General features: G+C 35.9%; 1 protein-coding gene across 5 annotated transcripts in view; it reads right to left on the bottom strand.

The window, feature by feature from the left end:
* Positions 1-24,219, bottom strand: part of ZFR (zinc finger RNA binding protein) — a 75,163-nt gene that overhangs the window by 5,822 nt on the left and 45,122 nt on the right. For 3 of the 5 annotated variants that reach the window (XM_033421307.2, XM_033421308.2, XM_004266028.3), the window contains 3 exons: positions 22,647-22,788; positions 17,936-18,033; positions 16,976-17,071 (listed from right to left, as the gene is read on the bottom strand). In XM_033421307.2, the coding sequence (XP_033277198.1) occupies positions 16,976-17,071; positions 17,936-18,033; positions 22,647-22,788 (336 nt within the window). Of the gene's footprint in view, positions 1-16,974; positions 17,072-17,935; positions 18,034-20,912; positions 20,969-22,646; positions 22,789-24,219 lie in introns of those variants that run through there. The other 2 variants (XM_033421309.2, XR_004481364.2) reach the window with 2 other exon arrangements.

Here is a 24,219-nt window from a genome sequence, read left to right as displayed (position 1 = left end):
GGAATAAATTGTAAGAGAGATGTGAATTAAAAGAGATAGTGCACATTAAGAGCTATAAAAAAATGATAGCTGGAAGCAAGAAGTTAAAAAAATCTGAGAATAATGAATGTTAATAATGATAAATGTAAATTACAAAAAAAAAATTAAGATGCTTCAGTTTATTCAACTGAAGAATGCAGTAAGATGTTCAAGACAATTTTTAAGGATTTTCATTTTAAAATTTTAGTATTTTAAGGAATCAGCTTCACTTATCTAGACAACTCTATGAATGTAGAATAAACACCTTTCCTTTCCAGACAAGTCAAGTATTATTTCAAGATGTCCAAAAGACTGAAATCTTTGAAGATTAAAGGACTTTCAAGTGTCATTTATTTTGGATTTTTAAAAATTATACTTTATTTAGTTTTTTGGCTTCGTCAGGTCTTAGTTGTGGCAGGCGGGGTCTGCGTTGAGGCACATGGGGTCTTTCGTCTGGTTGCAGGCTCTTCATTGTGGCGTGCGGGTTTTCCTCTAGTTGTGGAGCACAGGCTCCAGGGCAGGCGGCTCCAGAGTGCGTGGGCTCTGTAGTCTGCGGCACGCGGGCTCTCTCGTTGAGGTGCACGAGCTCAGTAGTTGTGGTGCTGGGCTTAGTTGCCCCGTGGCATGTGGGACCTTAGTTCCCCAACCAGGGGTCAAACCTGCGTCCCCTGCATTGGAAGGTGGATTCTTTACCACAGGACCACCAGGGAAGTCCCCCAGATGTCATTTATTTTGAACCCCTCTGCGTAACCTAAGTGGCCAGTATGTAGAAAATACTCAATAGGACTTCCCTGGTGGCACAGTGGTTAAGAATCCGCCTGCCAATGCAGGGGACACGGGTTCGAGCCCTGGTCCGGGAAGATCTCACAGGCCACGGAGCAACTAAGCCCATGCGCCACAACTACTGAGTCTGTGCTCTAGAGCCCGCGAGCCACAACTACTGAGCCCGCGTGCCACAACTACCGAAGCCCGCATGCCTAGAGCCTGTGCTCTGCAACAAGAGAAGCCAACGCAATGAGAAGCCTGTGCACAGCAACGAAGTAAGTAAATAAATAAATAAAACACTCAATAAATGTTTATGAAACAGAATACTTTTGGAAAGAAATATGAAAATAATCCTGCTAATAAAAGAAATCAAGGCTTATAATTAACAAGTTACTAAAATACAAAATTGATGTCCTAATATATGCAACTTTCCGAAAATAATTCTAATGTATACTAAGTACTTTTAGAGAATGTTAAGAGAAAAATAAGTATTAAATAATCAGCTATAATATAGCTATGTCAAGATATAAAATGTTACAAGTAATTCAAAGCTTTTTCAAAATCTGCTTACTGACTGACCTTAGAAGTGGGAATTTGTAATTTAAACTTATATATTAAGGTAGAAACTAACTAAAAACCAAGAAAGAAATGAATGATTTATGGAATACAGAAAGTCCATATATTTAATCACACAATAAAACTAAATCAACTATCTGCCTTGACATCATTTGCTCTGAAGGAAGCAATTGAAAAATGTTAATTTTCTATAGAACATGGTTGTTCTCCAAGCAGAGGTCTACAGTTAAGAAAGCAACAAAAGTAGAACACAAGAGGTTTATATACTCTGAAATGTACGCATTCAAAAGTAAAAGGACAGAAAACTAGGGCACCTAACAGGCACCCGTGAGGGACCACAGACACCTAAGGGAATGGGAGGAACCCCCGGCAATTGGTTGCTTCAATTATATTTTTATTTTTCCTAATATGTTTTTTTATCTTTCTGATTTTGTTTTTTATTCTTTGTTATTGTATTGCTCCTTTCTTTCTTTCTTTCTTCCTCCCTCCCTCCCTCCCTTTCTTTTTTTTTTTTTTTGGCGTGCTACACAGCTTGTGGGATCTTGGTTCTCAGGCTGGAGGTCAGGCCCGAGCTCCTGCAGTGGGACCTCCGAGTCCAAACCGCTGGACTAACAGAGAACCTCAGACCCCAGGGAATATTAATCCGAGTGAGGCCTCCCAGAGGTATTCATCTCAGCAGGAAGACCCCGCTCTATCCAACAGCCTGCAAACTCCAATGCTGGACACCTCAGGCCAAATAACTAGTAAGACAGGAATACAGCCCAACCCATCAAAAACAAAAAAAAACCCAAAAAACGAAACGACAAAAAGATATGTTACAGATGAAGGAGCAAGGTAAAAACCTACAAGACCAAATAAATAAAGACGAAATAGGCAACCTATCTGAAAAAGAATTCAGAGTAATGACAGTAAAGATGACCCAAAATCTCGGAAAAAGAATGGAGAAAATACAAGAAACATTTAACAAGGATCTAGAAGAACTAAAGAGCAAACAAACAGTGATGAAAAACACAATAAATGAAATTTAAAATACTCTAAAAGGAATAGCAGAATAACTGAGGCAGAAGAACGGATAAGTGAGCTGGAAGATAAAATGGTGGAAATAACTGTGAGGGAGCAGAATAAAGAAAAAAGAATGAAAGGAATTGAGGACATTCTCAGAGACCTCTGAGACAACATTAAACACACCAACATTTGAATTACAGGGGTCCCAAAGAAGAGAAAAAGAAAAGGTCTGAGAAAATATTTGAAGAGATTATAGTCAAACTTCCCTAACATGGGAAAGGAAATAGTCAATCAAGTCCAGGAAGGACAGAGTCTCCCATACAGGATAAGCCCAAAGAGAAACATGCCTAGACACATTAATCAAACTATCAAAAATTAAATACAAAGAAAAAATATTAAAAGCAGCAAGGGAGGGCTTCCCTGGTGGTGCAGTGGTTGAGAGTCCACCTGCCGATGCAGGGGACACGGGTTCGTGCCCCGGTCTGGGAAGATCCCACATGCTGTGGAGCGGCTGGGCCCGTGAGCCATGGCCGCTGAGCCTGCGCATCCAGAGCCTGTGCTCCACAACAGGAGAGGCCACAACAGTGAGAGGCCCATGTACCACAAAAAAAAAAAAAAAAAAAAAAAAAAAAAGAAATGAAAAAGGAGAGATCACAACTGACACTGCAGAAATACAAAAGATCGTTAAGACACTACTACAAGCAACTATATGCCAATAAAATGGACAACCTGAAAGAAATGGACAAATTCTTGGAAAAGTACAACCTTACAAGACTGATCCAGGAAGAATTAGAAAACATAAACCGGCCAATCACAGGTAATGAAATTGAAACTGTAATTAAAAATCTTCCAACAAACAAAAGTCCAGGACCAGATGGCTTCACAGGCAAACGCTATCAAACATTTATAGAAGAGTTAACACCTATCCTTCTCAAGCTCTTCCAAAAAATTATAGAGGGAGGATCACTCTCCAAATTCAGTCTACGAGGCCACCACCACCCTGATATCAAAACCAGACAAAGAGGTCACAAAAAAAGAAAATTATAGACCAAAATCACTGATGAACACAGACGTGAAAATCCTCAACAAATACTAGCAAACAGAATCCAGCAACACATTAGAAGGATCATACACCATGATCAAGTGGGATTTATCCCAGGGATGCAAGGAAACTTCAATATAGGGAAAACAATCAATGTGATACACCATATTAAAAAAATAAGGAATAAAAACCATATGATCATCTCAACAGATTCAGAAAAAGCTTTTGACAAAATTCAACACCCATTTATGATGAAAACTCTCCAGAAAGTGGGCACAGAGGGAACCTACCTCAACATAATAAAGGCCATATACTACAAACCCACAGTAAACATTGTTATCAATGGTGAAAACCTGAAAGTATTTCCTCTAAGATCAGGAACAAGACAACGATGTCCACTCTCACCACTCTTATTCAATATAGTATTGGAAGTCCTAGCCACAGCAATCAGAGAAGAAAAAGAAATAAAAGGAATACAAACTGGAAAAGAAGAAGTAAAACTGTCAGTTTGCCGATGACATGACACTATACATAGAAAATCCTAAAGATGCCACTAGAAAACAACTAGAACTAATCAATGAATTTGGTAAGGTTGCAGGATACAAAAGTAATGCAGAGCAATCTCTTGAATTCTTATACACTAACAACGAAAGATCAGAAAGAGAAATTAAGGAAACAATCCCATTTACCATCGCAACAAAAAGAATAAAATACCTAGGTATAAACCTACTTAAGGAGGCAAAAGACCTGTACTCAGAAAACTATAAAACACTGATGAAAGAAATCAAAGATAACATGAATTGATGGAGAGATATTCCATGCTCCTGGACAGGAAGAACCTATATTGTGGAAATGACTATACTACCCAAAACAACCTACAGGTTCAATGTAATCCCTATCAAACTACCAATAGCATTTTTCACAGAACTAGAATAAGAAATTTTACAATTTGCATGGAAACACAAGAGAACCCGAAGAGTCAAAGCAATCTTGAGAAACAAAAACGGAGATGGAGGAATCAGGCTTCCCGACTTCAGACTATACTGCAAAGCTACAGTAATCAAGACAGTGTGGTACTGACACAAAAACAGAAATCTAAATCAATGGAACAAGATAGAAAGCCCAGAGATAAACCCACGCACATATGGTCACCTTATCTTTGATAAAGGAGGCAAGAATATACAGTGGAGAAAAGACAGCCTCTTCAATAAGTGGTGCTGGGAAAACTGGACAGGTACATGTAAAAGTATGAAATTAGAACACTCCCTAGCACCATACACAAAAATAAACTCAAAATGGATTAAAGACCTCAATATAAGTCCAGACACTATCAAACTCTTAGAGGAAAACATAGGCAGAACACTCTATGACATAAATCACAGCAAGATCCTTTTTGACTCACCTCCTAGAGAAATGGAAACAAAAACAAAAATAAACAAACGGGACCTAATGAAACTTAAAAGCTTTTGTACATCAAAGGAAACCATAAACAAGATGAAAAGACAATCGTCAGAATGGGAGAAAACAGTTGCAAATGAAGCAACTGACAAAGGATTAATCTCCAAAATATATAAACAGCTCATGCAGCTCAATATCACAAAAACAAACAACCCAGTTCAAAAATGGGCAGAAGACCTAAACAGACATTTCTACAAAGAAGACATACAGATGGCCAACAAATGCATGAAAAGATGCTCAACATCACTAATCATTAGAGAAATGCAAATCAAAAGTACAATGAGGTATCACCTAACACCAGTCAGAATGGCCATCATCAAAAAATCTACAAACAATAAATGCTGGAGAGGGTGTGGAGAAAAGGGAACCCTCTTGCACTGCTGGTGGGAATGTAAATTGATACAGTCACTATGGAGAACAGTATGGAGGTTCCTTAAAAAACTAAAAGTAGAACTACCATACAGCCCAGCAATCCCACTACTGGGGATATACCCTGAGAAAACCATAATTCAAAAAGAGTCATGTAGCACAATGTTCACTGCAGCTCTATTTACAATAGCCAGGACATGGAACCAACCTAAATGTCCATCAACAGATGACTGGATAAAGAATGTGGCACATATATACAATGGAATATTAGCCATAAAAAGAAACGAAACTGAGTTATTTGTAGTGAGGTGGATGGACCTAGAGTCTGTCATACAGAGTGAAGTAAGTCAGAAAGAGAAAAACAAATGCCGTATGCTAACACATATATATGGAATCTAAAAAAAATAGTTATGAAGAACCTAGGGGCAGGACAGGAATAAAGACGCAGATGTGGAGAATGCACTTGAGGACATGGGGAGGGGGAAGGGTAAGATGGTACAAAGTGAGAGAGTGGCATGGACTTATATACTACCAAATGTAAAAGAGACAGCTAGTGGGAAGCAGCCGCATAGCATAGGGAGATCAGCTCGGTACTCTGTGACCACCTAGAGGGGTGGGATAGGGAGGGTGGGAGGGAGACGCAAGAGGGAGGAGATACGGGGATACACGTAGATGTATAACTGATTCACTTTGTTATAAAGCAGAAACTAACACACCAATGTAAAGCAATTATACTCCAATAAAGATGTTAAAAACAACAACAACCTACATGCACCACAATGTTCACTGCAGCTCTATTTACAATAGCCAGGACATGGAAACAACCTAAATGTCCATCAACAGATGACTGGATAAAGAATGTGGCACATACATACAATGGAATATTACTCAGCCATAAAAAGAAAAGAAATTGAGTTACTTGTAGTGAGGTGGATGGACCTAGAATCTGTCATACAGAGTGAAGTAAGCCAGAAAGAGAAAAACAAACGCTGTATGCTAATGCATATATATGGAATTTTAAAAAGCAGTACTGATGAACCTAGTGGCAGGGCAGGAATAAAGACGCAGACGTAGAGAACAGACTTGAGGGCACAGGGTGGTGAAGGGGAAGCTGGGATGAAGTGAGAGAGTAGCCCTGACGTATATACACTACCAAATGTAAAATGGATGACTAGTGGGAAGCTGCTGCACAGAACAGGGAGATCAGCTTGGTGCTTTGTGATGACCTAGAGGGATGGGATAGGGAGGGTGGGAGGGAGGCTAAAGAGGGAGAGGATATGGGGATATACGTATACATATAGTTGATTCACATTATTGTACAGTAGAAACTAACACAACATTGTAAAGCATTTATACTCCAAAAAAGATGTGGAAAAAAAGAAACAAGTAGAAGGACAACATCAAAGATGAACAGAATCAAATTAAGAAAATGATTATTTAGGTTGCAATGTGAAGCATCCTGGTGGCTGAAGTTATTTGAAGAAAAAAGGTCTCTTAAATATTACCTATTAAATGATGTGAAACCTAGGATTATAATATTTGCTTAAAAAAACATTCATGTGTATATATTTTTCTTTCCCATCTTTAATAGTAGTAAGAAGAACAATGCTTAGTAAGGGGCAGGCACCATGCTAAGCACTTTTAAATAAATGATTTCATTTAATTTCTCATAACTAGATGCCACTATACCACAATTTTAAAGATTAAAAAAACAGAAAACCTTAAAGAGGTTAAAAGGTCATACAACTAGAAGCTTAAGGGGCTAGGATTTAAACCCAGGTCTTACTGACTCAAACCTGGTTTTTTGTTTTTTTTTTTTTAAAGACAACTGTATTTCAATAAATATCCTTTACAATTGATCCAGACAGATAACATTACTAGTTTCCTTGGATAGTAGTTTCTAGTTCTGATAGAGGTAAAGGGCTATGAAAAAAAAAATACTTTGGGAGATTATGGTAACACAGGTACTTTCATTTGGTGGTAGTGTATACCTGTAAAACCTTCTTTTAAAAAAAAAAAAAAATCACACAGTTGACAAGTTCAAAACCACATACTAATGAACCCAGTAATGTCAGTACTAAAGATTTACAATAGGGCTCTTACACTTACTGAAAACACAAAAAATATTCAGTGAAGCTGTTTATCTGCAATGCACTGGAAACAATCTAAATATCAAACCCTAGGAAGTTTGGTCAACTAATTGTAATAGTAGTGAAGTTAGCCTCTTCATCATTATATAACTAACACTTACTGAGTGAGTGCTTATTAGATGCTAAACACTGTTCTAAGCCTTTACATACATTAACCAATTTTAATCATCATAATCACCTCTTGGTGGTAGATACAACTATTATTCCAATTTTACAGATAAAAATGTTTATGCTACTAAAATAGGATTTTATGAATACCATTACAAGCACTTGTCTGTATAAAAGCCATTTCTGTATTCCAGTGGACACAGGTGAAGGTTGATACATGCATGACAAACTTCCGACTCCTAAGTCCATGTGTAGGATGTTATATCTTTGCACATGCACAGCACTTTATTTCATACTCATACACATGTTGATGCACAGCACTTTATTTCATACTCAGCAATTCTTAATAAAAACTGTCAAGCCTTTTTTTTTTTTAAATTTATTTATTTTTGGCCACATTGGGTGTTTGTTGCTGCACGTGGCCTTTCTCTAGTTGCGGCGAGCAGGGGCTACTCTTCATTGCAGCGCATGGGCTTCTCTTGTTGTTGAGCACAGGCTCTAGGCACGCGGGCTTCAGTAGTTGTGGCACACAGGTTTAGTTGCTCCGCGGCATGTGGGATCTTCCCGGACCAGGGATTGAACCCATGTACCCTGCGATGGCAGGCGGATTCTTAACCAGTGAGCCACCAGGGAAGTTCTTTTTAAAAAAATTTTTCTATTTATTTGGCTATGCTGGGTCTTAGTTGAGGCATGCAGGATCTTTTAAGTTGTGGCATGTGGGCTCCTAGTTGCAGCATGTGGGATCTAGTTCCCTAAGCAGGGATCAAACCCGGGCCCCCTGCATTGGGAGCACAGAGTCTTAGCCACTGGACCACCAGGGAAGTCCCAGAACTGTCAAGTCTTCTTAAAAAAAGTTTACTAACAGCTTTTGGTGATTTGGGGATGTGTATTTACTCAAGTAGATGGTTTCTGTTATGGGGTAGCTAAGTGTTGAGTTATTATTTTTAAGCTAAAGTGAGTGAGATGATACAGTCCAAGTACAACTTGCTGATTCTCCTGCAAGCTAAAAGAATGTTAGTTATTTGCCCTGTTGTGTCAGTGTTCTATCACTTAAAACATCTTTTATTCAGACAAGTGCTTGTAATGGTATTTACCAAGTTGAAGACTCTTTGTGGAAGATAGGAAAGGAAGAGTAGAAAAATTCCAATTATCCACATCTAATTATATCTAATAATAAATAGACATCTAACATGTAGATAAAAGAAAAAAATAAATAATGTAAGATCTTCCAAAGGAGTAAGATCTTCCAAAGGAGTAAGATGCAGGGGAAAATTAATATCAAAGGTGGCTGTGAATTCTCAACACAAGTGTCCCAAAGAGGCTTCACATACCCAAAACCCTCTGTTGGTTCAGGGAAAGAGAAATTGTTCTTGAAAGGAAATGGTAAATAGGTTTAGGAAACAAACAGAGCAGATTCTGCATAAGCAAAGCCTCTAGGAAGCCATCCTGGGTTTGAAACCTGAAGCATAAAGGTGTGCCAATGGAATCCACCTCACAGACTATCACAGCACATTCAATCAGGACACAGGAGAGACAAAGCCCATGTCTGGGAATTCCCTGGTGGTCCAGTGGTTAGGACTCAGTGCGTTCACTGCTGGGGCCTGGGTTCAATCCCTGGTTGGGGAACTAAGATCCCGCAAGTCATGTAACGTGGCCAAAAAAAAGCCCAAGGTTTACATGCAGCCAAACCCTACTCCTTTCCATAAGCAATCCTCAAAGCAGAGCTCATGGGGGAAGAAAAAGGAGAAGTATTTTAAAAGGTGTGGATACATTCAAAGACAGTTCTTGTTTGGTTGTCTCAGCATAAAAGGATGATTTTGTAATGGAACTGACAATGCTAAGCACTAACGAGATGAAAAAACTGAAACAAACCAGACACAACATCTGTGCATTTGGGAGGAACACAGCATGAAAAATAGAGTTGAAAAATCTATTCTTGGGACTTCCCTGCTGGTGCGGTGGTTAAGAATCCGCCTGCCAATGCAGGGGACATGGGTGTGAGTCCTGGTCCAGAAAGATCCCACGTGCCAAGGAGCAACTAAGCCCGTGCGCCACAACTACTGAGCCCACGTGCCACAACTACTGAAGCCCTCATGCCTAGAGCCCATGCTCCGCAACAAGAGAAGCCACCACAATGAGAAGCCCGTGCACTGTAACTAGAGAAAGAATATCCCCCGCCTGCCACAACTAGAGAAAGCCTGCGTGCAGCAACAAAGATCCAACCCAGCCATGTGGACTTCGAGCAACAATAGTATGTCACTGCTTGTAACAAGTAGTATCACTTGTTACAACAAATGTATCACTCTGGTGCAAATATTGAGAGGGAGGCTATCTATGTATAGTGGAGGAGGGTAGGTGAGAACTCTGTACTTTCTGCTCAGTTTTGCTGTGAACCAAAAAGTGTTTTAAAAAATATCTATTAAAATATAATCTATTCTGGAAGAATCTTAATTTAAGGAAATGAAGATATAACCTGCTAACATTCTGAGTAATCGAGAACTTGATAAATACAAAAAGCCAATAAAAGAGCTCAAAGTTGAGATGAAAAGGAAGACTGCAGAGCTAATTAAGCAAACTGAAATGCAAAATAACATTATTATGGAATAATGAATTATAAATAGCAAAGAAGATTAGGACACAGTTGGAAACTAAATTACTGCCAAAGAGACAATAATAGGGGACAAAAGAGGAAAGAGAACAAAGATTAAAACAATCACAAAGATAACAGATATGTAGGACAATGGCAATGCAATATAAGGATAATTGGTGCCCCTGAAAATAGAGAATCATATTAATAATTTGTCAAATCTGCAGGGCAAAAAGGACAAAGTTTTCAATGAAATGCTGATATTGAACAACAGATTCCAAGACATAATTTGGTTAAGTTACTAAAATTCAAGGATAAAGAATTTTTCAGCAGCCTGTAGAAAAAGTAAAGGCAAAAAAATTAGGCTGGACTTAGATTTAGTAATACTCAGTGCTGGAAGATAATGGAGCAACACCAATAAATGGAGGAGGAAAAATTGTGACCTAACAATATATTTCTCAATAAAGTAATGGTAACTGGCAAAGATTCTCAAACATGAAAGAAATTTTAAAAACTTAGAACACTTTTTGATAAAAACTATATGATGATATAATGCAGTCAATCAAGAAATAAAAAGAGGAAGCCCCAGTAAAAGATCTAACGGTTGGCATCAAACCATTCAGATACAGAAAATTAAACAAAGGGAATATGACTACAGAAGGTAAATGTAGTTATTTTTAAACCTTCAAGGTTTAAAAAAGCATTAAGTGTAAACTTTCCTTGTTTTCTAAGTGGAATCAGCATACATTAAGACATAAATCAAGAAACAGGTTTTAATACATTCTTAAAGGAACGAATGAAAAAAAGAAAATATAACAAAAAACGCAAAAGAGGACGTGAGGAGTACGAAGAAGTGATAATTTTCTCAGCTTTTATAGATGAGAGGTTAACAAACATTACCTAAAATGGTTAAACAAATGGATGAAAATACCACAAAAAAACTGTAAACAGGGCAACAACTAATTGTATAAATAATCAGAGGGAAACCCATTCACACATAAAAAAGAACAAGAAAAGGGTAAGAATTATGGGAAAGGGCAGAAGAAAACAAAGGAAACAAACAGAATCATACCAGACAAATGTTAATATAAAAAGCTAGAGTTTAGGAGGCTGGGGGTACAGACAAAATAAGTGAAGGGGATTTAGAGGTACAAACTTCCAGCTTTAAGGTAAGTAAGTCAGAGGGGAGGTAAGTGCACATAGGGAATATGGTCAATAATACTGTAATAACTTTGGTAACAAATCATAACTGGTCATTATTTCAGTAATCATTTCATAATGTATAAAAATATCAAATCACTATGTTGTACACCTGAAACTAATATAATTTGTAAGTTAGTTGTAATTCTTTTTTTTAAAGCTAGAGTTTTTTTTTTTTTTTTGCGGTATGTGGGCCTCTAACTGTTGTGGCCTCTTCTGTTGCGGAGCACAGGCTCTGGACGCGCAGGCTCAACGGCCATGGCTCAAGGGCCCAGCCACTCCACGGCATGTGGGATCTTCCCGGACCGGGGCACGAACCTGTGTCGCCTGCATCGGCAGGCGGACTCTCAACCACTGCGCCACCAGGGAAGCCCAAAGCTAGAGTTTTGATATTAATAAATGGACAAGGCTTATTAACTAATAGCAGAAAGTATTAATTAAATGGCCTTTATAATGGCAAAAGGTTCAAATTCACAATTACGACATAGTTGTATTAAATGTCTATGTCCAAAATACTACTGCAACAAAACAATAAAGAACTGTAGAAAACACAACAAAATACCAGACTTTAATTTATCTTTGTCAGTCCATGGACAGATAAAATAGACAAAAAATATGAAGCAAAGGAGGTAGAATGTATGAACAGAATTGATGAAGTTGAACTAAGGGATATATATTAAATGCTATACCTTGCTGAGAACACATTTTTTAAGTGCCCACACTTCACAAAAACTGTACATATGAGACCACAAAGAAAACTTTAAATTTCCAAAGTTGCAAATAGAATATATTTATTGCCTTATTTTTATATGCTATAAAAACTAGAAGTTATTTACAAAAGCAACTCTTCTTCAGTCATGTAGAATTAAAAAATTCCCTCAAAACTACTCCTGGCTTAAAGACAATATTAAAATGAATTTCGGACTGCATAGAAAAAAAAGAAAAAATATTATACACACACACACACGTATATATATATATACATGTATATATGGCCAAAACCTATGTCCAGCCTTAAACTACAGCTTTAAAACCTCTATAATTAAAGAGTGAGTGAATGAAACAAGTATCCAACTCATGAAGTTTGTAAAAGAACAAAAATAAACCCAAGGAAAATAGAAAATTAGAGATGAAGTAAAAAATTAATGAATTACTTAAGAAGGAAAATGGCAGATCTGGCAGCTAAATCCAAGGAGCTGGCTCTTTGAGGGGAGGAAAAAAATAATAAATTGGATAAACTACTGCCTAAAGAATATAATACTAGGAGAGATTTTTAAATGTCAAAATACTGACATTTTGGTGTGCTTTAACCTACTAAAATACTTGTGTATTTTATGTTATATGTACATGATTTCAAAGATCGTCCAGCAGCTTTGTTTGCCCTCCCTGATTCTCCCATCATTACCCTGTCATGGCCTATCTTCCCTCAGTTCCTTTCACCTGTGCATCCTCTCTTCCACTCAGTTCTTAGATCTCTGCACCCTCAAAGGAGAGAGGGTCCCTTGAAGTTTATGGCTCTGATAAAGAGGAAAAGTTAGGTGTAGGCAAAGGGCCATCTGTAGTGTTGGACTTCCAAACTCCAAGAGTAGCCCAGGAGTGGCCTGAGAGTTCAGTCTCGAAAGTACTGAAGCTTAGACTTACTACAACAGAAATAGCCTCAAGGGCACCTGGGTTGAAGGGACTGAAGTTGAAGGAATCAGGAAGTAAAATGATAATGCATAATGCTTATATTTTTGAACATTTAAAAAATTTAAAGTTATATAATGCTCATAAATTTTTATATTTAAAATCTATTAAGAATTCAGTGAATTCTCATCACAAATAAATACTGAACACCCATTTGCTATTTTGTTCCTATATAGCAACTGCTATTACTGGCTAGTCTAATCAAAGAATTAAAATAAAAAAGATGCTACAGGTATTTTTAAAAGTCTAAAAATCTGAGTTATCTGGCTGAATTGGTCAATTTTTCTAGGAAAAGATAAGTTGCCAAAAATTACCCCAAGAGAAAGAAAAACTAAACAAACCAATTAATCACAATAAAAGAAACCAAGAAAGCGTGACCCCTTTTATAAATGACTGATGATGTCACATGAATTTTATAAATTATCAAAACAGTTTTTTAAAAAACTATATATATATATATATATATATTTTTTTTTATTTTTTGGCTGTGCTGGGTCTTAGTTGAGGCACATGGGCTTTCTAGTTGAGGCGTGCAAGCTCAGTAGTTGTGGCTCATGGGCTTAGTTGTCCTGCGGCATGTGGGATCTTAGTTCCCTGACCAGAGATTGAACCTGTGTCCCCTGCATTGTAAGGCGGATTCTTTACCACTGGATCACCAGGGAAGTCCCAAAAAACATATAGTTTTGATGCTACTAAAAACTGTTTCAGAGTTTAGAGAAAGAACGAAAGCTTCTAAGTTATTCTTATAGAGTTAGTGTATTATTGATCCTAAATCTAACAAAGAAGACAAAAATAAAACCACAAAAATTTCCTTTATGTCACTGCAAAATTCCTAAATAGACTATCAGCAAACAGAACTTAACAGTTCATTGAGATTATTCTCAAATATAGGAGAATCCATCTCTGGAATGCAAAGGTAGCTCAATATCAGTAGATATATTTGTAAATATACAATATTAACAGGGTGAAGGAGAAAAACTATACATTCATGTCAAGAAACCTTGAAAAATTATCGATAAAGTTCAATTTACATTCCTGATTCAAAATTACTTAGTAAACTAAGAGAGGGTTGACATTTCTAACGTTACAAAGAAATAAGGATCTCAAATAAAAGGCTATACCACCATGCTTAACAGACTTTACATATTAGAAACATTTCCAAAGCAATTAAAACATAACGTGCATGTAAAGTATTATTTCTTTTATTCCATAATTATTCTAGGAGTATCAACCAACTAAATTAGGAAAGAGATTGGTAGATATGATTCCAAGCCAAGAGAATCACATGAAAAAAATTACTACAAATAAAGGAATGCAGTCAGGTGGTGGGTTACAAAATTAATATATTTAATATATATAAACAATAACCAGAAAATGGTATTTTAAAAAACTCTAAAAGATAAATACCTAGGTACAAACAACTATGCTCAGAACCCATTCAAATCTAAATAAGTGTGTAACATTCATTCCAATAAGTAGGACATCCCATAAAGAAGAGTCAGTATTATAAAAGTGATGACATTCCACCAATTATTAATTCAATACAGTGCTACTTAAAAATCATCAAGAGAACCGGAGAAACTGAACAAAACAGTAGTCAAGTTCTTTCAGAAAAAGAAGCATGAGAAAAGCACCACCCCCCAAAAAATCTTCTGTGTAAGATGGTGTTTATAATGAATAGCAGAGAATGAAGAGGGAAGACTTCTGATGAAGAGGACTATCAGCATTTTAAAACACACTATGAAGCTTTAAAAATTAAAAGAGTTTGGTACTAGAAAAGACCGAGCAATGAAAGAGGGCTGCAGAAGTAGGCCTGCAAAAAAGGAACTTTGGTTTGTGACAGGGTTTCTCTTCCTCAGTGCTACTGAACCAGTTTTGACAACCAAAGTTATCCCCAAACATTGCCAAATGTCCCCTAGAGGGCAAAACTGATGGTGGCTGAGAACCACTGGTTTATGATAATGGTGATATTTCAAAGTGGGGATTGGGAGAACAAACATCACTACTAAATAAAATGTTAAATGGTACTGGAATAATTGGTAATTGGTCTGGAAAAACATATAGCTGGATCCACCTTTAATCCATGTATGATTTTTAAATTAATTTTTAATTATACAAGTAATAAAATATATATTTCATCCTAGTAAAATCCAAACATTACAGATCTCTGCCAATCTCACTACTCACTACTGAGAGATAACCACTGTTGTAATATGAAATACATCCTTCCAGGAGGTTTGCTATGTATTACGACTAAAGAACTAAATAAACAAGCAAGCAATCATCTGTAGAAAATATCATATGATGGGGGGAAAAAAAGCTCTAGAAGAAAGCATGTGTGAATAATTTATAACCTAAAATATGAAAGAATCTTATAAGCAGAAATAAAACCGTTAAGTCATAAAACATTAATGGATTAAAATTTGCAAAGATTTTAAAGCTTTTATAAAACAGCAAAAATTAAGTTGAAAAGCAGATGAACAACTGGAAAAACTTATTTTTTAATACAGATAAGAGTTAATTTCTTATAGAGTTATAAATTGAGAAAACGAATAATAAAGGAACTGGCAGTTAAGAGAAAAAGAATTACAAATGCCAATAATCACATAAAGAAATCTAAATAAAAAATGAGACACCGTTTTTTTTTACCTATCATGTTAAAGAAGCGTGATGATATCCCAAAGTTAGCGAGGGTGTGAAGGAAATGATCAGTTCAACAATTTTTGGAAGTTTTAAAATGATCTACCTTTCCGGTAACAATCAACACATGTCCTTTGACCTTGGAATTCTATAGCAATTGACCCTAGCCATTTATCACATGTATATAATACTCATAAAAGCCTGATAACAATACAATGAAAATTTAATAGCAAAAGACTGCAAACAATGCAACTGTCCATTAAATGGATACCAGTTAAATAAAATACTGCATGTCCATACAAAGGCAACACCATATAGTCAATACAGCTCTCAAAGAGCTCCAAGATGCATTTTGTTGAGAAAGATGCAAACAATGTAAACAGCATGACCCACTCCAGTGTTAAAAAAAAGAATTAAGATAACCCTGGCTATTCAACTCTCTCTAACCCAACTCTGGAATCAGTAGTTTCAGTTATATTTCTGAATGAATCCCTCTCTATCTGAATTCTTGTAGGAACCCAAACGGTTCAATATCAAAGGGATTTATGTACATAAATAATAATAGGAACATACATGGGACTTCCTTGGTGGCGCAGTGGTTAAAACTCCATGCTCCCAATGCAGGGGGCCTGGGTTCGATCCCTGGTCAGGGAACTAGATCCCACATGCATGTTGCAACTAAGAGTTCACACGCCACAATTAAGGCGTCCACGTGACGCAACTAAGGAGCTGGTGTGCTGCAACTAAGGAGCCGGCAAGCCCCAACTAAGGAGCCCGCTTGCCACAACTAAGACCCAGCACAACCAAACAAATAAATATTTTTTTAAAAAAGGAACATACGCGATATATATGCATGCATTTTTTCCCCTAGGAAAAAAATCACAACAAACTGTGTCAAGATGGCTTGCCTTTAAATGACGAGAAGGCTTTCATTTCTACTTCATGCCTTTCTGCATTATTCGAATTTCCTAATTTTATGCATTTTTGAATAATGTATATTTCTAAATCTTAAAAATTCCTTTTAAATTATTTTGTTAAAATGTCAACAAAACCTTGCATAGGTAGATTAATAGCTCATTTTTAGTTTTCTTTGTACCTTTATGTATGTACAACTCATAATCGGTCCTATTTTAAAGAAAGTAATAAACACTGTGAGAAGAGTTAAAAAAAAAAAGAGAGGAAAATACAGAAAGAAAATCAAGTGGAATTCTCAGAAAATTAAGACCCCAGGATTTCTCACTAGAAGAAAAAAACTACATTTAGGAAATGAAAAGAAAGTTGATAATTAGATGTAAGATGAGTCTATTAAAAAACCGCATAAATATTTCCTATATGTTTATTTTTCACACCATACAATTACATATTACTCACCCAGCTTGGAAAATCAGACCAAGTTGGAACTCGCTGACAGAGGTCCCGAAGAATACGTATGATAATCACACAGGACTGCAGACCATTAGCTCTAGCCTTGAGAGCAACACAAAAACCAACTGAATTAATCTTAGAAATACTGAAAGTATCCCTTGATGAAAAAAAAGTTAAAATACCACTGTTCAATGGAAGCTCAGATAAAAATAAAACAAAAATAACCACGCTTAAAATTGGATTCAATGAGCTGCCATTTACAGCAATATTTTATGCCAGGGTTAGTATTTAAAAGCTGATATTTTAGGTCAAAGTAAACAGATTATACAAGAATAATTGTTCTTGATCCCCTGTGAACCTTGACCTGTGTTCATTTAAAACAGTAAACTTCAAAAAAAAGTCTGCCTACATTAGAAATAAAAGAAAAAGTAAAGAGCTAAAAAGTTTGTCTAGGGACTGAAAGATTAAGGAAATCTGTTTGGTTTCCTTTCTGTGCCTTTGCATAACTGCAAAGTCACTAAACCAAACAGCTGCTTCCTCACCTTTCATTCCCTACACTTATTAACTTAGAGAAAGAGGGGGGGAAAATCTTAAAACTATACACAAAGCTTTAAACACATATTCCATTATTTAAAGCAAAGTTAATCTGCAGCCTTATGGAATATAATATATGTACACAAACTTGTGATGTTCCTAAACAAGTCAACTTTAAATATAGCCACTAAAAATAAAAATAAAAAAACCCAAACTACAAAACACCCCCAAAACCTGAGTTTATTGTCAAATTAATAGTAACTGCAATATGCAGATCTTCACACCCAGCTTTCTATGTTAACATTTTCTGATATTTAATTTAAAATAGTATTGCTTGGGCAATCTTTTGAAATGTTTAAACACAGTTAAACATGTTGTACTGAACTACTCTCTCATAAGGCTACAAGAAAAAAGTAAAATGATGTTCCGAACCTGGAACCACTTAGCGTGGCGTAGAGCAGCCAGAGCGTCAAGGCATTTTTGCCTGTCCAAGACGTCCGGTGGGTCTTTCACCATACCCGAGGTTACATCTAAAATGGATTGAATTGGCAAAATGCAGTGAGGAATGGGTGTTTGACCAGGTGAGCAAGACACTTCCTTAAAGTAGCATCAGTGTCACATGAGCCATTTGAGAGTCTGTCAACACTTTAAAGTACCCAGGGAGTTATTTTCAACAAATTCACATAATCTAATATGAAGATCAAGATGAGAATTAAACTCTTTATTTTAGAAATATAATAAATAATTTCTGCAAATATAAACCCTACCCACCAAAATAAAATCAAAAGGAAGGATTACTGGACACAGCGCACCAGCACAAAGACGACAAGACAAAAGGGAACACAAAAATCCACCTTAATAAATGAGAATGTACAATAAACTACTGAGTTTGTTCAGTATTTTAAATGGTCATAGGTTATTCTGGGGCTAATATGTCAAAGAACTAACAATAAATATGGGATGATCAATGAAGTAATAATCATAGAAAAAAATAAAGAGCCAAAAATAGGCATTTCTAAGAGTTCAATGACTTCTCTTCCACAAGAGAATTTTAGCTTTAAGAATTAAGGGAATATGAAATGCCCTTTAAAATTCAAAGTTCCCATGAAGTAATTCAAAGAATAATTGGAGAGAAACAATGAGTAAAGTAGAAAAGGGCAATAGGAACTAGCATGGTTAAATAGAATAAGTATAGAAATAGAACAGATGCAGTAAGCAGAATGGTTTGATGATATATCTGTAGAATCTTTTAAGTTGCAAGTCAGTTATAATAACTGATTTTAATCAGATTATTGTATTAAAACATAAATGAGCTATATAAAACTTAAGAAAATCTGAACCTAAATCAGGACAAGAAGTTAACTTTTCATTCATAAAAGGCCAGCTTTACGTTCATCTAAAACATATCTGTAAACTGTGTATAAAAGTTGCTAATCAAATTTGCTAATCAAACTATTCATAGGTATAAGTCAATCTAATTCACAACTCTGGTGATTTTAAAATATTTTCTAAATATAGGAAAACTACATACCAGGCAAGTAAGCTACTGAAAACAGTCTTCTAGATAAAAAGCACCAAAATTATGGGACATTTAGGATATAATTTTATAAATCATTGAGGGCACCAAATGAATATGTGGGACAAAAGATGAAATATACGATAAAAGAAAACATGAAGATGATTTTACTTTAAGAGTACTAGCAACGCTGGGCAAATTATTTGTCTATTTTTATATGAGCATTCAGAAATCTTAAAAGATATCTGTCCTTATTTTGAGTAGATGACATATTAAAAAGCATATTTAAAAAGTAATAAAGAATTTCATCCCTTGTCTGGGCTTTTTATTCTTAGTTCCTACTCCTTACATAATCAGATGGCACAAATTTTCAGAATACGTATTAAAAGGGAATTTTACAGATAATCAAAGAACACTGTGTGGCATTCTGAAAATGAACACTGAAAGAGGAATGTGGGTACTAAAAAGAAAAGTATCAAGTCAGAAATAGTAGTAATTTTTAAAAACTAATAAACAATCTCAAAACCTGAAAAACCAACTACTGAATCCAGAAATATAATGAACATAAGAAATGGGCTATTCTGAGAGAAGGAAAAGGAACACAGGAAAGCACAGCTAATTAAAGAAGTAAAAAAAAGCAAGAAACAACAACAACAAAAAACCACTCCCCAAAGCAAGGTTACAGAACATGCTGAAGAACCCTTTCCATGTCCCTTATTTATTTACATTATCTGCTAAAGCTAAAATGCAAATAGGTGATAATGTGCAATCTCTTTCTAAAAGTTTCTGAATTTTTAATGTTAATTCATGTTTTAATTTCCTCCAATACGGAAGAAAAGTTTTCCTTTTGCACACAAGCATTCATAACTTTGGAAATTTAAATTAATGATATAATTTCAAAGATGCCAAGACACCTATTGCAATTTAAAAACAACTTAAGAGCTATAAGTAGGAAATTTCTGGCGAATTTAGAGTGTGGATTTTTGCACCCATTCTATATTTCAAGTGGATTAACCCCTTAGATATATTGTACTAAGATCATACTTTCTTCCTAATACCCAGTTAACAAAACAAAACCAGTTAATTTATTTAAAAGAAAGCAAATTCTTACCCTACAAAAGTGTGTTTCATAAATTTTAAGGGGTTAATCACCAGTTAGAAGACATGCTGTGTCCACACTATTTTATGATTAAAAGTTAATGGGAATATATTAATTTAAATTAACATGGTTATGTAAAATATGTAATCCACCCAACAATTTAAAAACTAGTGTGAACACTGCTCAATTCTAGGAGAGACAAAGACAAAACAAACAAAACAGCCACACAAAGGACAATAAATGCCAGACTCTGCATCCAAAATCCCTCCTTAATCAAATGGCAGGTGTGACACTGAGCTTTTGAAAACCTTGGTCAAAAATCCTTCCGATGTCTTGGCAGCAACCCCTGACAGGAATCAATTCCCTCTGCTAGAAGGCTTTGGACCGGGCCTGATAAGCTAAAGGTGGAAAAAAACACACATAATACTTGACTTGCTACAGAAGAGACGCTGTAGCAAGGGTTAGAGCATTTTGTACATTTCAAGCTTCAAGTCAATTAAATGTTTACTTAATGTTTAACTGTCAAACACAGTAACATAAAATAGATCTGTAATGTGTTTAACAGTTATTTGGGCAATTTAATCATCTCCTTTAAATAATTTTTGGTATCAAACAGGACCATTACGCATTAAGAGGCTACCACAACTATGCGCAAGTCGCCAGTCTCACGATTTACAAGTGCTCTTCCGGCAAAGCCTTCCTTACCCCTGTACTAACTCCCCAAAGCAAGCTATAGGCTTTAAATGATTTTAAGACACAGAGCATTCAGAGCTGCAGTGAGAGAGAATACATACCGTTATTCTGCAGCAATCTCCATAATGAAGCTAAAGACATGATTTACTGCAGTTATCTGCAGCAAAGAACACTATCAATGTTTCTACACTTTTTGCACATCCAACTTTTCAGCTCAGTGTCTTGAAGTAAAATCTTTCAATTTTGGACTGACCACTTCTCTCACCATAATATTTATGAAATTCAGAACAATAACTCAAGTCTGGGTCAGACAAAAATATAATTTTGTTTCCTTTAGAAGGGATAGATTATTAAAGACTACTACAAATATGATACTATTAACTTTAGACTTTTGCAACAAAATAAAATTACTTGATACTGCACCAATTTAAGCAAGCCTAAATATGACTGGACAAGATGTGCTCTGAAATAAAGTTAAATGGTTATATGAGTATAATTTCATATGAAATACAGCAACTATTATTTATAACATAATCTCGAAGATTTCTTTTTCAAATCCTAAGAGTCATATGCTGCATATGAATTGACCAGATTGACTCAGACACTGTTTTTCCAGCAATATCCACAGCCAGACCTTGAGTGGGAAAACTCATGCTCATATAAAAGATCCTCTACACAAACCCATTTTTAAGATGCAAAGCTTACACAACATACAAGTCCTGATATATCGTGTATATATAATGTATGCAAAGTTAGACATGTCTCCCAATGATCGCATTTTTAGTAAAAATTATCTTTTCCTGGGTTGTGGAAAGCCCAGTGCCTTAAAAAAAATTGCTTTGCTGTAAGAAAACAAATTTAAAGGGACAGTAATTGAGAGCCTACTTATGCTATTAGACAAATTAAGTATTCTTTTCTCCTCTATCTGTATCACAAAGAAATATTAGTGTAGACTATAACTCCATATCAACAAATTAAGATGTACAAAAACAACATGAAAGGAAACAAAGTAAATTTTATCTGACCCATAAAACAACAGAACCAACATACGGCAGACACTGACCATGCTTTTTGGCTTAAAAGCTTTTGAAGCTTTGAAAATGTTACACAATAGTCCCTAAAGCAACATTGCTGGCACCAGCAGGATTTCATATTCTACAATTGTAAAGTAAGTTTAAAAACCCTGAATTGTGCTGTAACTCACTAGCTATGCCAACACCATTTAGTTTTCAATATCTCTAGTATAATAGTGGGGTCAGATGCCCAAATCTACGTGCATTAGGATGCTCTGCATTTATGAAAACACTTCAAACCAAAGAGCAACCTCAGAGAACCAGAAATATTTACCTCAGGACAAGCCAAATCCATGATTACATACATAACAATGCCTCTTAAACTGTGTTATGAATATTTAACCAATTTTATTTATGGAACTCTCTTGTCTTTTTTTAAGACAAGAACAAGAACTTAACAGAAGTTAAATTTGTGGCCCCTCACTAGCAACATTTCTTTAATTTGTTCATGGGTCAACTATGCTGGTAATAATTTTGAACTTTTTTTTTTTTCCAGAAATCTGAGGTTAGCAAGAAAAGAAAAAAAAATCAAGAAAATCAATAATACCATGAGTGTTTTATATAAAAGTACATTGCTAAAAAGACATTAATAAAAGATCTGGGAAATGATCTTAAGCAAAACTGGTTGCTATATACGTCAAATCTATCAAATTCATATGTAATGCCAGCATGTTGCCTTCTAGGGCTTAATGCCATCTTAAAGAGTAGGTAAATGGGAAAAAAAAAGTTAATAGAAAGTAGAATGTTTAATGGCTTTCCAACCTCCTTCCCTCATGTTCTCTTCTCGAATAATTGGAGACGTCAGGGTGATAGTGACTTGCATTTTGGGTTCCACACATGAGTTCAAAATTATTGCCGCTTCAGAAATTGCACATTTTATGTCATACTTCTCAGGACTTATAACCTATGTAATGAAGAGTACAGGAAATTAGATGGACCTTTTAACATTATCAAACAAAGCAGTTTCACTATGTCTCTTTCATTTTCTCACTACCTTAACCATTTTATAAGGACTAGATCATATATTACTCCCCCAAGAAGCCTTGTAATACATGCAAATATTATAAATCTCTTGCTCCTCTTTCCTTTTAGAATTTTGTTGAACTAATATTTACCATTACTTGTATCATATGAGTTATTTGTATGTGTGTATGTCTCTCTTAGATGATGAGTTCTTGGATAAAAGAAACACTGCCCTATGTATTACCGTACCTTCCTAACAGCATCTTGGGTAGTTAAGTACTTGCAGAATATGAATGAGACTAAAATAGATATCTGAAACTAACAGGAGCCATAATTCAAACATTCCCAGTGTACCTTGTCTGTGAACTCAACAGATCTACATTTTATCAGGGAGCAGAAAGTCCTGATCAACAGAAGAAAAACCAGGATTCACTGCAATTCAGTACACATGAAATAAGTCTCAGTATATATGAACAAATGAAGACTCCACAGAAATTACACGGATTGTTTACAGCACAGTATCTAGGTTCAAATCCTAGCTCTGCTACTTTACTAATGATATGAAGATGGGCAAATTATTTAACTCCCCTTTACCTGTTTTTATAAAATAGGGACAGTAATTTTATCTAACCTATAGGATTGTTGGAAGAATAAATGAATTAACTATATAAAGCACTTAAAACAGTGCCTGGTACATAGTAATAATTATATAAACATTAACTATGACAATGATGATGATAATAAATTCTATTTCTCTTGCTTATCCACTTGTACAGTAAGTACATAGAATGATTTGGAAAGAGTATGCTGCTTTTAGTGTAATTGTTAATTATTTAGTTAGGATATAGTATTTTCTGCTTTGTAGTTTTTTGGGGCTGTGTTGGGTCTTCATTGCTGCGCGCGGGCTTTCTCTAGTTGCGGCGAGTGGGGGCTATTCTTCCTTGTGGTGTGAGGGCTGCTCACTGCTGTGGCTTCTCTTGCTGCAGAGCACAGGCTCCAAGCGCGTGGGCTTCAGTAGTTGCAACATGCGGGCTCAGAAGTCGTGGCTTGCAGACTCTAGAGTGCAGGCTGAGTAGTTGTGGCGCACGGGCTTAGTTGCTCTGCAGCATATGGGATCTTCCCAGACCAGGGCTCGAACCCATGTCCCCTGCACTGGCAGGTGGATTCTTAACCACCACGCCACCAGGGAAGCCCCCCTGCTTTGTAGATTTACTAAACACCACAATTTAGGATCAAGATGTTTCTCGCAAATTATATAATTTTTTCAAAGTCCTCAAACCTCTTCTGAGTCTCCTCCCCTTCACTGCTCTAGCAGCGTCAACAAAGGGTAACAAGTAGACACACAATGACAATTCTCTTGGCTCCTAATACT

This window comes from Orcinus orca, chromosome 3 (genome assembly GCF_937001465.1).
Source record: "Orcinus orca chromosome 3, mOrcOrc1.1, whole genome shotgun sequence".
Taxonomy (NCBI): Eukaryota; Metazoa; Chordata; class Mammalia; order Artiodactyla; family Delphinidae; genus Orcinus; species Orcinus orca.
This window is presented reverse-complemented; position numbering and strand designations above follow the sequence as displayed.